This window comes from Cavia porcellus, unplaced genomic scaffold, assembly GCF_034190915.1.
Source record: "Cavia porcellus strain 051 isolate PalLab524CR breed Dunkin Hartley unplaced genomic scaffold, mCavPor4.1 scaffold_15, whole genome shotgun sequence".
Classification (NCBI taxonomy): Eukaryota; Metazoa; Chordata; class Mammalia; order Rodentia; family Caviidae; genus Cavia; species Cavia porcellus.
In genome coordinates, this window is record NW_026947498.1 from 11591253 (window position 1) to 11606438 (window position 15186).

General features: G+C 47.1%; 1 protein-coding gene across 2 annotated transcripts; it reads right to left on the bottom strand.

Annotated features, from left to right (window-relative positions):
* Window positions 1-2326: 2326 nt before the first annotated feature.
* On the bottom strand, window positions 2327-14736 carry Spatc1l (spermatogenesis and centriole associated 1 like). 2 transcript variants are annotated; one of them, XM_023562108.2, is made up of 4 exons: window positions 14085-14693; window positions 6432-6776; window positions 3060-3211; window positions 2327-2867 (listed from the first exon to the last, which is right to left on the bottom strand). In XM_023562108.2, the coding sequence occupies exons 1-4, from the start codon at window positions 14551-14553 to the stop codon at window positions 2541-2543; spliced, it is 1293 nt and encodes a 430-aa protein (XP_023417876.2). In that variant the 5' UTR covers window positions 14554-14693; the 3' UTR covers window positions 2327-2540. The 2 variants fall into 2 exon arrangements, with proteins under 2 accessions (XP_023417876.2, XP_063080747.1); XM_063224677.1 differs by lacking the exon at window positions 2327-2867 and having other exon boundaries at window positions 2924-3211; window positions 6496-6776; window positions 14085-14736.
* Window positions 14737-15186: the final 450 nt, after the last annotated feature.

A 15186-nucleotide genomic window follows, 5' to 3' on the forward strand; every position in this document is an offset into this window, starting at 1 on the left:
GCTGGCAGATGTGTGTGACCTGAGCCCCCAGGCTGTGGTTTTGGTCATGACAGCAGAGCTGCCTGACCCAGGATCCTATGTTGCTGGGTATTCGGAATACATCTTGTGGTGGGAGAGAGGAAAGGCTGTCCACACCAGGTTTGGCCCAGAAGCCCCATGCCTCCATTCCTGCACCCACAGTGTAGGGACAGCAATCAGGAGGTGCCAGCAGGAGTTGGGCTGCGTTCCCCATTGAGTCAGGCCTATGCTAGGGCTGGGAACACCAGATGCACAACAGAGACAGGCTGCGTGATACCAGCCCTGGTGCTTGGGACAGTCTGAGACCATAGAAACCAGTGGGTGCTATTGATAAGCCCCAGCACCCCCACAGTTTATAGGGAAAACAATGGAACTGTGTCCAGGTGCTGTTACTTTAACTTTCTCCAGGGAAGGACCCAGTTTCCCAATGTAGGAAATCAGGAGGACCTAAGATGAACCCCACCAACCACACCTCATGATAATGAGGCAGACAGTGGACACAGGAAAACACGGAAGGCAACCTCAAAGCCGGGGCCATCTGAGTGCACAGGTGAGCAAACAGCCCTGAGTCTGTGAATGAACAGTAGGCTCAGTAAACACATGTGGTGAACAGACCAATCTCCCACGCAGTAGAGTCCCTGACAAGTCCACAGACCTGTTCACAGGTGGAGCTTAGACTTGGGCTGGGGTTGCAGACAAGCCCAGCCCAGCTTGTGTCCACACCCCATCTACAGAGCAGGATGCCACTGGGACCAGCCACAGCAGCACCATTTTCCAGACTTCGTTAGTCAGCACAGGTCCCCTCACCATATCCCCATCTCCTCTCACTCTCATAACAAGAATAGATGCAGGAGCTCCAGGCAGAGCCACATATGGAGGTGGTCATCCACACTGCCATCTTCTCCACCCAGGGCTCCTGGTGCAGCCCTAGCATGAACGATGTGGTCACCCTCACGAGCTTCTTAAGCTACATCCTATAGTGAAGCTGCCTAAGAACGTGGTCACCCTCACTGTCCCACTTCAGCACCTGCATGGCGGCACTGCAGGCCTGTGTGGAAGTGCTCACCCTTTTCTTCGCTCATGTCTTAGGGTGTAGCCACATGCAGACACTGTCATTCTTATTGCCCAGCTTCTCCACCTCTTGGCTCGTGGTGCAGCCCTGTGTGGACATGGTTGCCCTCACTGTCCCCATTCTCCAACAGCGTGGCTCCCATGGCAGTGTGGTCACCATCATTAACTGCCTTATCCACTTTCAGAGTTTCTGGTTCAACCCATTTGGACATGGCCACCACCTTCCTTGCCCTCTTCTTCACCCCTATGGCTCCTGGTACAGCTCTCCTGGAACTGCTCAGCGACATGGCTCCTGGTGCACTTCTGGGTGGATGTGGTTGCCGTCGCTGCAGTTTCTCCACCCTGTGATTCCTGATGCAGCACTACTGTGAACATGGTCTCTATCCAGCCTCCCCTCCCACTTCACTCCTAGTACAGTTCCCATGTGAATGTGGTCACCACGCTTCTCAGTCCCACTATACGGCTCCTGATGCAACCCCAGTTTGACATGGTCACCTTGATGCCCAGCTTCTCTGCCCACATGAACAGTGGTCACCCAAGGACACCACCACCCACAGTACTGAAATAGAGCCTCCGAGCAGCTCACGTAACTGCAGTTAGTGGCCCCTCCATTTCTGGGCACTGGGACTCACCCAGGACCCCACTGCTCCCCCAGGAGCCCAAGCTTCCTCCAGGAAGATTCTGGTCCTAAGCCATTCATGAATGAGAAAAAGGCACTCAGGTGCTCAGAGGACAGTAGAGTGCACCCCTGTGGTGGCTAGACACAGGCACACACTCACACAGAGCTGTCATAGTATGGTGAGGACCGATCAGCAAATCCCAGCTCCTACCCACTTGGTCTCCTGGTTCCCTAGGCAGGACCAGTTCACCTTCCCACAATGCTGCTTCCCTGATTTCTGGTCTGGAGAAGTGAGCTGCAGAGCCAAGCTCATGCTGTCACAGGAGCCCAGACTGCCACATTCCAGAATTCCAAACTTTTGACCAAAGCTGTGTTTCCATTCTGAACCAGCCCTATGTGTTCCTAGCCATCCTGTTGGTGCCCAAGCCCTTGCTTTGGCTCTACCTTTAGGGAACTCTAAACAGGACAGACTCACTGGTCCTTTCAAAGCATTCATAAGACTTCTAAGGGTGCTACACACCTCAGCTCCAAGACTTTTTCATAGCTGCTTCAGGGTAGCTCCTGTAGCCAGCAGAGCCCAAGCACTCTCCACGCCCTCAAAGAGCCAGAGGTGAGGCAGACAGATAAACATGCTTTAATGAGGCCATGGTCCCCAGCTCAGGCAGCGGGCTGCTGTGCTCAGGGCGTGCTCAGGGCGAGCTCAGGCCACAGGGGGCTCTCCCACTGCCACCACTGCATGGCAGCTCAGCCTCCCCGGGAGGGACACGCAGGAGGCACGGTGGCCCCCGGTTTGGAACAAACATGTTTATTGCAGGAAGGGCGAGGCCTCAGCTCACCAGGCAAAAAGTGGCTTGCTGTCCTCCTTGGCAAGCTCGCATAGACAGTTCAGCAGCAGCAGGGAGTCGCCCAGGAACTTGGGTGGCACAATGTCAATGACCAGCTTACGCAGCGCAGCTGGGCTGCTGTGCAGTGGGTTGGCGCGCAAGTCGGGCCGCTGCTTGAGGATGCCGTAGGTGTTGATTAGGAACTCACTGAATACCGGGTGCACCTCTCGGCTGTAGCCCAGCTTCTCCAGCCGTGCCGTCAGGGTAAGGTAGCGGTGGGTCAGTTCACGCAGCTTTTTCTCATCCACCGAGCCATCTAAGGACTTGATGGAAGTCTGTGGCCAGGTGGGTACATGCAGGGCCATGTCAGGACAACCAGGCCCTCTGCAGGGCCACCTGGGTCACTTAGAGGTGAAATGACAGGCCACCCACCCCAGCATCTCAAAGGGCCAGGCCCCAAGAGTGGACACACAGAGCCCAGAGCCCTCCTCAATGCCTGCCCTTACTGGAGCATCATCGGGACACACCTGCTTGATTTTCTCGGGGATGTTGGACACAGTGAAGCCATAAAGCCGCGTCACGCCTGGGAATACATAGGCCAGAATGCGCCGGTCCAGCTGGAAAGCAATCTCCCCAACGATTCGGCTGTCTTTCTCTGCACTTGCAAAGCTCTGAATCTCTGTGGTGAGCGAGGACCAGGACATGTTTCAAAGACCATCCTCCACCCCAGCCCCACTATAATGAGTAACACAAACCTAAAAGAAAACTAAAGTTTTTGGAGCTAAAGGAGGTGATCCTTCCCTGTCCCAATTTTCTCAGAGTGACGTGTTGGGAACTTGGCAGTAGGCTCTTCCTTAGTGGGAGATGTGTAGGAACAACTCTAGATGCTAGGGAACCCTAGCTTGCTGCTATACTGGGGCAGGACCACTCCTGCTGGTCCTGGAGCCATGCTGCCACCAGGGCAGGTAACCCCAGAGCTCTGAAGAGATGGGGCCTAGAGGGAGGCCTTTAGCCCTCAAAGGTCACTGTAGAAGTGGTGTCTCTCACTCCTCACCCCTCACCTGGCTTCCTGGCTCAAGATGTTGACTGCCAGCTCTAAAATATGCTCCTGTCATGTACTGCCCTCACCAGAGGCCCAAACACAAGGATCTGAATCTCCAGAATCCTGAGCCAAAATAAATCTCTCTTTACTTTGTAAGTAGCTTGTGTTGATACGTTGTTATAGTGATGGAAAGCTGGCTAATACACCATAGAAACAGACCACAAATGAAAACCAAATGTACATCTTAACAGATGCAGAAAAACCATTTAACAAAATCTAACATCCATTCATCTACAAAAGCCTTAGACTTATTCTCAGACTTAATGATGGCAGGCTGATAGTCTCCCCCTAAATCAGGAAAAGACAAGGATATCCACCATCACCACTTCTACTCAGCACTGGTCTAGAACAGTGGTGGCAGACCCATGGCACATGTGCTACAGCTAGTTGTTTGTTACCATTAAAAGCTCTAAAAAAAAGGGCTGGGGATTTAGCTCAGCAGCATAAGCACTGCCTTGCAAGTGCATGGTCATGAGTTCGATCCCTGGTACAGGTAAAAAAAAAAAAAGCTCTAAAAGGTTTGCCCTCACTGGTCTGGAGATTCTGACTAGTGCTACACATGACAGTTGGGGGGAAAGGCACTAGAGCTGGGAATATAGCTCACTGGAAAAACATTTGCCTAGCATGCGCCAAACTCTAGATTTGACAGCAACTATTGCAAAACAGAAAAGAAATAAAAGGCATAAATATTAAAAATAAAATTATCTTCACTTAAAAATAATCATTTATGTAGAACACAATCATTTATGTAGAAAATGCTAAGGACTCTACAAAACAATCCTAGAACAAACAAATCAGCTTGGTAAGGTTGCAGCATATAGAACTATGCTAGTGTTCTCTAGAAAAACAGAATCAGTGGGATGTGTGTGTGTGTGTGTGTGTGTGTGTGTGTGTGTGTACATGCATACACTCATTTGGTACTGCAGATTGAACCCAGGGCCTTTGCACTGAGATACATTCCCAGACCTTTTTTTACTTTTTGTTTTAAGGCCAAATCTCTTTAAGGCTGGGCTCATATTTGCCATTCTCATGCCTCAGCCTCCCAGAGTGCTGAGATTACACGTATTTGCTACCACACCTGTCTTGAAGAAGGACTTATTACAAGGAACTGGCCCATAGGTTTATGTTAAATGGCAACTGCCAAAATCTGCAGTCAGCAGGCTTGAGACTCAGAAACAGCCAAGGATAGGCTTAAGACTGCAGGCAGCCAGACAGGAGAAAATCTCTCTTACTCAGAAACAGGTCTATTCAAGATTTCAACAACTGGATGTGGTCTACCCCCATGGCCAATCTGCCAATGTAAACATTAATCTACAGCAACAACCTCCCAGCCTGCCCTAGAATGTCTGGTCAAGTATCTGGGTACCAAAGGCCCAGGCAAGTTGCCACATAATAAAATTAGCTATCACAGGAGTTGACACACAAAAATCAACTGTATTACTAGACTGAAGAAACATATCAAACTGATAAAACATCTATCACAGCTTCAAAAATATGAAACACAAAGGGAAAATTTTGACAAAAATGTTCAAGATTTACATATAAAGAGCTATAAAATATGGCTGGCAACTGCTGCAGATGCTACAAAAGTTTAAGATGCAGATTGTGAAGGTGATAGGGCTCTGGACCTGGGCTTCCCCTGCCGACAGGGGATAACCCAGTCAGAACCCCAACAGATTTTTTTTTTCTTTTGGCTTGGCTTGGTTTTCGAAATGGACGATTTGATGCTAAATTTTGTGTGGAAATGTGAAGGACCTAGAAGAGTGGCCAGAACAATTTTGGAAACACAGGGCAGGCCACTGTGAACTTTCTCAGTGGTCTGCTCTCCTCAGAGCACATTGCTTTCCTTAACTTTAATAAGCACAAAACCTTCCTACCTTTTTAAAAGAAGAAAAAGGGGCCAGGGATTTAGCTCAGCGGCATAAGTGCCTGCCTGGCAAGCACGTGGTCGTGCGTTAGATTCCCAGTACCAAAAAAAAAAGAAAAGAAAAGCAGAGAAGAGCTTGCCATACTGCCCACATCATAGTCTCACTGCACAGCTACAGCAACCCAGTGTTGGTGGCCACAGACAGTGGGTCAGAGGAGCCACAGGAGGTCCAGACACAGATGTTTGCATGAATGACACTGATGTCCAACAAGGGCTGAGCCTAGTCAGTAGAACAGCACCAGTTAGGTGTTTTATTGTTGTTGTTGTTGTTGTTGGTATTGTTTGGTTTTGGTACTGGAGATTGAACTCACAACCTCACACTGAACAGGCAAGCAATTGGGCCCCTGAGCTAAATTCCCAGCCCAAGAAGGACCCGTTTTTAAGCACTGATATCAGATGAGTGGAGGTCTACATGAAACCTCACAACACAGAGACAACTCAGAGCTGATCAGAGATCTAAATTAAAAACCTAAAGCTATAAAACAGCTAGAACACAGAAGCCAGGATCTTTATGGCACCAGGTTTGACAGTCTTCCTAAACTGGACATAAAAAGTACTAACTACAAAAAAAAAATAATTAGTATACTGGATGTCATCAAATTCAACAGTTTTGGTTCTCCAAAAAACACAAATAGGCAAAGTTACAGACTGGGGGGCCATGTCGGCAAAATGTATACCGAAAAAGGACTTGTGTCCACAATGTATAAAAAACTCTTGCAACTCAAGAGAAGACAAGAACACTGTTTTCCTAAAAAGATTCGAACAGATACAGCCCTAGACTCTGCCCATTCTGTGCTGCTGGAGAAGTCTGGCTGTCTAGGTTGCCCAGATACAGCATGCCCCACCCAGGGCCACCTATGGATGCAGTACCGTTGAGATAGTAGCTCCTCCTGGTCCTGTCCCCCGCCGGTGGGCTGCCCTCTGAGAAGCACACTTTCTTGGGCCGCAGCATCTCCCTAGGCTCCAGCAGTGCCTTGTCTGCCAGTGGGTCCTGCAAGGGGCTCAGGAGTGGGGACAACTTCCTGTCACCTCGAGTGCGCAGCTCAGGGGGGCTGAGGAAGGACTTGAAGGGCATCTGGGAGGAGGACACACAGCCCAGGGAAGCATCATCCTCACTGGAGAGGGGGGCATGTGAACACAGCAGGTCCTCCAACGAAGATGTCGGCAGCTGGGAGGCTGCATCAGGGACGCTGGCAAACCTCCCAAAATCCAGACCTGGGGTAGGAGGAAGGAGCCAAAGTTAGGCTCAGGCTTCCCAGACATCCCACAGTGCAGAGAGCAAGGTAGGGTACCTGCCTCACAACTCAACTCCTAGAGCCCGCAACCTTAGCACACTTGCAACCACAAAATCTGTCCTATATGGTATCACCCTAATGTGGCTTATTGAGCCACATATCTTTCTGAGACTTCATGGTGCTTGGCCACTTGGTGGCCATTGGTAGGTATACCATTTCCCAGCACAGCAGCACACAGCATCTTTCCACCCACTTTTGTTAAGACCAAGCTACAACAGCCTCTTCAACACTCTCCCTGTTCACAGGCACCCCCTGAAATCTGCATTTGAGCTCAGGTGTGTATGTGTTTGACCTTCTTTGATTCTTACAACTGCCCTCAGGGCACAGATGTTATAGCCAATTCCCCTAGTTCTTGCTCACATTCAACTTTTCTTTTAGGGTTTATGGAGTCCTTTTCCATCCCATGTCAGTTTATTCTCCAAGCAATACTTATTTTAAGAAACTATATTGAAAAATTGTCTTAAAATGTATGTACATAGGAACCAACTAATTGCTCCCAAAAAATGCTGCCCAAGGAAAAAGAAGAAAACATGGCTGCAAGATCTGCCTCATCTGCTGTGTAGGAGGCCGGGGTCTTCAAGCCCCAATCCTCCACACCACACGATAGATTACAAAAGAACATTGTGTCTCTACTGTGAGACAATTAGAAACTTAAAAAAGGAGAGTTCTTCTGGAAAATTATTTTTAAATGACTCAATAAGTAGAAAACCTAAATGGGTCAATAAACAAGGAAAATATAAATGTTATAAAATAATTCTCCTACAGGTCCAAGTAATGTGTGATGAAGTCTTTCAAGTATCCAACAACTCATAATTCTGACATAATATAAGGTTAAAAAACTGAAAAAAAGCATCCAATTAAGATTAAATATTTGTCACAATGCTGATATCAAATTCCCACAAAGATAATCCCCAAAAGGAAAACTGTGGTTCAGACTCGCATAAAAACAGAGACCAGAAAAAATCCATGCAAAACCAGGAAGATGTCATGACAGACCCAGGAGAGATAGCAGATTACAAAACCCAGTGGCCACAGTGTGCACAAGATTCCCCGACAGCCCTGGAGAGCTGAGGGAACCTCCACTGACATATGACAAATGACTCAAGAATTGAACAAATAAGCCATGTCTCATTTTCAAAATTTTGTTCTTCAAAAATCAGAAGCAGACAGACTGTTTGTAACGCCCTGTCTGTGTCCAGAGGCTGCTGTCCCACTAGTTCCCAAACCAAAGAGAAGGCCTGACTTTGGAGGCCTGGCTCCAAGCACCTTACAGGGACCCACAGAAACATCTGTGTCGCTGAGTGAAGACATGATGCCCCTCACCTTCCACAGTGGGGTGTCATGGCCACTGCTTCCTGGGAACATTTGGTAGTATCTGTTTCAACATTTCAAATGCACACAGCCTTTGACCCAAGGAATCCAGGCCAAAGACTTCCCCAGACGGCGCAAGGTAACAGCCAGCAAGAGGGGCACACATGGCTACTCATGGCAAGGTTGTCTGTGGTCACAAGACCCAAGGATATACTACTGCCCAGTTTAAGTGTCCAGCATTGAATTTTGCTGGGCAGAAGAGAACTGGAAAGAGAGTGAGAGACACAGACAGTGACTAGGAAAGTCAAACTGCAAACAGCAAGATCTGGTTCAATAAACAAAGGAGATAAGAGATACACACATGAAGACCCATCAGGTGGGCCAGGAGCTTTGTCAGGCTGCCAGTGTAGGTGGGCCAGGAGACAGGTCAAGCTACTTGAAGGGTTCTGGCCTCTGCAGTTTGCAATAATCAGACACAGCATTTAGAAACTCTAGAAAAACTAATTTTGAGGGGTGGAGCTAAGATGGCAGATAGATAACAGCTGGCTACAGAGGCTCCATGAGATAGTCAATTTAGAACTCAACATAATACAACTTGGGGAGACCCGAACAGAGGGAAAGGAATTCTCTCGTCCCAAGAAGAAACTAAGGTGAGAAAAATGAATCAAACATACACTCCTGGCCGGCTGTGCCACTGTGCAGCCCTGAGTGCCTCTGGGCCACCAGTGAGACAGGTCATCCCCATGCCACTGCCTCCGTCTCTATCGCCAGGGGCCTGCCAGAGGCTAGGGGAGTGAAACAACTCAGCACCCACCGGATGCCCCCATCCCCACCACCACCGCCACCACCGCCTCCCCCCGGACCCGGCTGCATCCAGGAGGGCACAAGGAAGAGGGCACATTGTGGCGCCGCGGGTGCAGGACCGGACCTGCTAGGATGCATTGCCACCTTCGCGCTTGCTGCTTGCATGAGGCACTGGCAGTGAGCAGGCCCCCGCCACCAGAGGGCCCCCGAGGTCCCCGGGCGAGCAAGTGTATCTTCGCTGCCACCCGGCCCACGGAGCCCCACGAAGCCGCTGCCACGAACAGAGCCCAGTGAAGCTGCTGAAAACACCTCTTCAGACAATAATCAAAAATACAGAAGCAGAACTTTCGGTTTCCTGCGATGATCGACCAGCTTCAGGGAATTGGGCCTGCCTGCCCAATTCCCTGAACTCTGGACTGGGTGGCCTGGGGTGAGTGTCCCCGCACCATCCCAAGCCCCTGGGAGGGAGTTTAAGATACCTCAGGTAACAGCAAATTGGGAAGGGCAGCAAAACCCATCAGCACGCTTTGGAAAGACCCTAAGCAATACAGAGAGGGCCAGAGACCCCCTGGACACATCTATCTGAAAGAAACCAGAAACATGACAAGAGATAGAAATTAAAAAAAAAAAAAAAAAACTCCAGCCACTGACCCTGGAAAAATAAGCCCAGGAGAGATAAATACAGAAGAGAAACAGTGCACTAATCATGCGATATTAGATACAACATCAGCAGACATAAAGAAATACCTTCATGACCTCATAGACAAATTTAAAACTGTACTTCTGATCCAAATGAGGCAAGATATAAAAAGATTAATTAAAGAAATAAGCCCCTCCCAAAAGAACACAGATGGAATAATGGAGGAACTCAGAAAAGGAAACCTTTCATGAAGAATATAAATAAAATCTAGAATACATGAAACAGATCCAAAGAGATTACCAGGAAACTAAAAACTCCATTGAAAGCTGGCAAAATGCCTTGACAGAAACTAAAGTTAGCCTTTTTAAACTTGAAGAGAGATTTATGGTGTGTGATCACGAAAGAAAAGATCTTTTAAAAAAATAACAAGGAAATCAGGAAGAAACAATACAAAGGCTAGAAGATGACAAGAGGATTTATAACTTAAGAATAAAAAATGTGACTGAAGAAGCAGGAGTAACTACAAATGAACTACAGAGAATAGTCACAGATATAATTAAGGAAAACTTCCCAAGCATAGGAAAAAGAAATGATATCCAGATAAAAGAGGCATACAGAACTCCAGCCACCTACAACCAAAACAGATCTACACCCAGACATATAATAATCAAGATTCCAGAAATCCACCACAAGTACAGAATATTAAAAGCAGCCAGAGAAAAGAAGATTACCTACAACAGAAAAATTATCAAAATAACGACAGGCTTATCAACACAAACTCTCAAATCAAGAAAAGCCTGGGGGGAAATAGTCCAAGCCCAGAAAGAAAATAACCTCCAACCAAGACTGATTGATCTATCTGGAAAAACGCTCTCTCAAAATTAATGGAGAAACAAGATATTTCCAAGACAAGGAGAAACTGTGGGAGTTCATGGCCACCAACCCAACCCTAAAAAAAATACTGAAGGACATTTCAGAGAGAGAGAGGAAAAATACCAGGATTCTAGCAACAGTGACAGAGAGGCCTCAGTGAATGGGGCAGACAGTGGAATGAAGGAGTAAAGTGGACAAATAATGACAGAAGAATAAAATAGCAGAAATAAGGCAGAGACGGTAAGCTATAATCTTTAATATAGACAGCCCTGATACACTAACAAAAAAAGAAACACAGGCCGAGTAGATTAGGAGGCAGGATCCATCAAGATACTCTGAATACGAGATACACTCAACCTGAAAGAGGGTTAATAAACTGAGAGTCAAAGATGAGAAAACAATGCTATATGTGACAGGAAACCAGAGAGAAATAGGGACAACTCGTCCAGCAGCCCCAGATAGATTGGAAAGCTATGACACTTTTGGGCAGTGTAGAACTACACAGCTGGAAGGAAGGACAACCTTGTGACTTTAGTAAGTAAAGGAGTACAGCTCAAGATCAAGCTCAGGGGTAAAAAGGTTTAGCAACACTCAGATAACAGGTTGGCCCCCTAATCTAAAAACTAAAATATACAAAGCACCCTGAGAAAGGGAAAAGGTTAGGAATTGTCTAAAAAAGGCAGAGGATACTGTTAACAGTGTATCAGGATTTAAAAGTTACAGTAGCTTTATCACTCTGTTTAGTTTGATTATATTTTGTTCCGGTCTGTCTACCCATATTAGATTTGAGGGCACAGACAGCTAACCCCAAATAGCAGGTTATACCATGGTAACGATCCATAATTTCCTATTAACTTACACTGAAGCCCTGTATTACTTACATTGTCTTACTATGATTGATCTTATTTTAAGCTGGTTTGTTAGATGGCTGTTTAGCCTTGACTGATTTCATTCAAATATGGTATCCTTGATAGTATCAAGTCTGGGAATGGAGAAACTACTCTGAAGATGACAAGATGTAAAAGACATCCATTCTGGTTTTGATTAACTGCTTTCAAATCCTACAATATCTTCAAAGTTGTGTTTTTAATAAAATAGTTATATAATGTTATGTTCAATTATATTATGTCTGATGATGTGGACAATTCTACTGAAAATAAAAGAAAGCATAGTAACTACTATAGATCACCTAATATTGCAGTCCTATATGTCTTTTTCATTTCATGTTTTTCAAGGAATTTATTTTGTTGTCTTGTTTTGATCTGTTTTTCCCTATAATACAGAAAGGATAGATATGAGATTCATACATGGGAAGAATTTCTAAACTATTTACAGGAACAGATTATATAATACATGATGTAATGAACAGATACTCTGAAGAGACACTAAGAAACCCAGTGCCAATTCTGTAGCGTTATGATATGAAATCTAGCAATACTATCATTCACTGTTCAGAGTGATATTAGTCTAGTCTCTTATGTTCAATTTCAGCATATGTGAAGATAAAGAGAGCTACTACGAAGAGACTGAGAAACATTATGGTAGACATTATTGACTTCCCCAAAATCAGGTCTTGAAAAGACCTAAAAAGCCTTCATCATCCTGTAATGATCTGATTAGTTCTATAATGTTCATTATATATTCAATGTGTGTAAAGATGGGGACAACTATTTGGAAGAAAACTAGAGAAAATAAGATACACAGTGAAGATCTCCAGTGGACTTGCTTTGAAATCTATGTTTCTTTAAATTGTTTCCTTATAAACTGTTTTGTTCTGTTTACTCTTACCCTCTTTAAGATAAAAAAACAAGTGTATAGGACTGATAACCATATTACTAAGTTCTTGTTGGATCGTTGAGCAGAACTGTTTGCAGTGTCATTGTTTGATTTTTACTTTGTATGCTTTAATTTTGTAACTCAAGCAACTATTTCTAAAATGACAGTATGTAACTTATCGACTGGTGCTTTCTGTTTATTTTTCTGAAATTCTGTATTATTTCTACCCTTTTTATCTGTTTTTTTCTTTAAATAAAAAAAAAGTGATTTTGAAGCATGCAGCCTGTTATGAACAGGCTAAGGGGCTTTTTTGGAAATGTGCAAACCATTGATTGCTATGTGATGGCTCCTTCCTGTCTATATACTTCCCTTTGTGCGAGGTCTAGACAGTGGTTTTCCAAACTGCAGGCCCCAAAGCCAAAGCTTTGCCCTGCAGGGGACAACCTTGCTCATGTACCCGTGAGTGTGGACCCAGCCTGAGGCCAGCCTTGGCCCACACACTTCAGTGGGCTCCAGCACTTTGGGAAGATAAGGTGGCCTCAGGTTGGGCTCCTGTTGAAATTAATGTCCACAAGATCTGGGCTCCTTAGGGATGGCCCAAGGGCCACTAAGCACTGGGCACAGTTGGAGATGCAGTCCTGGCTTAGGACTTGACCAGGTGGGATGAGCTCTGACAGTAAGCCTCTGACAGTGTTCATCACCAACAACACCTGCACTCAACTCACTGAGACCTTGGCATCAACAGTTTGTCATATCTGGACCAGTGCTTGTGCAATAAGTATCTTGAGGTCTCTCAGTCACATCTCAGTAGCACTAGCTCTGTTCCCAACCCCGCCTCCCCACAAGATGGCAGATGCCCAACCTCCCCATTCAAGAGACAGAAGGTGCTAAGGTCCCATGAGAGACTGGGGTGGCCTGACTCTGGCTCATAGAGGCCTAAGGGACTCATTTCAGGACTGGAGAAAGCAGACCACCTTTTCTGGTGCTGGATACTTTCAACAGGACAGTGTCTGGGAGTGATTAACCAAGCACAGGATGCCCAAACCTCTCTTAGCAGGCTAGCGACTGACCTCTGCCTGGCACATGATACTCTCTCACAGATGCAAGGTCCACAGGGCACTGACTAGCCACCTGCTTGGTCACAGACAACTAGCCAGGTTGCAATACATCTCTGTCCCTCTCATGGCCCAGCAGTGTGAGTGGTCACCACAGCCAACAGGAAGCTGACCCCACTGGATCATAGGAGCTTCCAACAGTGCTATGGTTCTGCTAGACATGCACCACCCCAAAGAAAGGCAAAGGTTACATCCATCAGTCACAAGCCAAAAGGGAAACTTTTCACAAAGACTTCTGAAACAGAACCAACTACTTTTGCAGAAAATATCAAATCCTCTTTTTTCCCCTCCTTCTGTAAAGGGCCCTAGAATGGGAGTCCATGCTGTGTGGTAAGTTCACAGTGCCATTTCTCCCAGCCACCCTCCCAGGAAGCAACTGCAAAACACTCTGCTGGGGTGGACACTGCCCGCCTTGTTGCCAGGTTTAGCCATGTGCCTTGCCTTGGCAAGTGGCATGTGAGTGGACAGCACAAGTGTGAAGGGACCTGGCCAGCTGCAGTCCTAGGATTGGTGGAGACACAGAAGCAGGGTAAGCCCTCTGCCAAACTCAGCAAACCTGATGGGTAAACCTGCTGATTCTGTCCCCAGGTATACACTGTGACCTGAAAGAAGGACCTTCCCAAGGAAACAAGGCAAACAGGCCCTGCCCCATTTACTGCCCCAATCCCCACCATCACAGGCTCATCTGACTGCTGTGGGCCATGCTCACCTCCACTCCCTGGGGAGCAGGCCTCAGGGTAGGGGGGTGTCTTGGGGAAGAGGAGATCACGGGCCCCACGGCCACCATCCTGGCAGCTCTCACTGAGTAGTCGCTTCAGCATCTGGTTCTCCTTCAAGAGGCGCACCTGTTTCTTCAGGTCTGCATTCTCACTCATGAGCCTGTTCATCAGCTCACTGCCTTCAGCCATGACCAGCCTTCGGTACTCATAGGCAGGCCTGCAGCCCCATGGAGGTGGAAATTCAGAGCCCACAGCCAACAGAAACAGCCAAGACCAGAGTTCCACAACCTTCCGTGGCCTTGTGATGTCACCACCCTTAAAGAGGCAGCACCACCTCATCCTCAGCCATGGCTCCCTGACACCTCCTAACCTATGTCCAGGACAGGCTGGGTCCTGGCTATATAATGAAAGAGCCACATACAGTGCACACACAAACACCCCACATTGGTTGTGAATCATGCCACCAACACTAGGAGGGAGTTACAAGCACAGGGGGTGTGCAAACTTTAGGTGGTGTACTGAGCTCCTGTGAGCAGCCCACCAGTGGGGCCACACACACCATAACCTCAAGGCCAGATCCTGCCAGCAGCACCTTCCTGGCACAGTCAGAACCTCCTGGCTGGGCAGGTGGGTATCAGCTGATTCATACCATGTGCAGTCCTCAGCAGCAGTGGGGCTGGCCTTCAGCTTAAGTGACATGGGCCTCACTTCACTCTGATAGTACTGAGACACTGGATGCCAATATTATTTCAGCTCCACAGGACCACAAGCTCCTGGGGCCTCCAGAACCTGGATGGTAACAGTTGTACAGATGGTTATTAGGTCTCCTGCAACTTGAGAAAAAAAGCAATGGAAACTAAGGAGATAGGGCCTTGATGAGGCTGGGTCATAATACAGATCACACTCCCTGCCATGAACAAAATTAGGCAGCAGTGTCCACCCCCACAGACTAAGCACCGAGCATCTGACTGGTAATTACTACCAGGCTTAGCTGCAGACGTGGTAGCAGGGGACAAAACTCTCTGGGTCACCCACATGAGACCTGTGGTGTGCCAAACCCCTGGGACCTCTAAATGGCAAATGCCCCTTTTG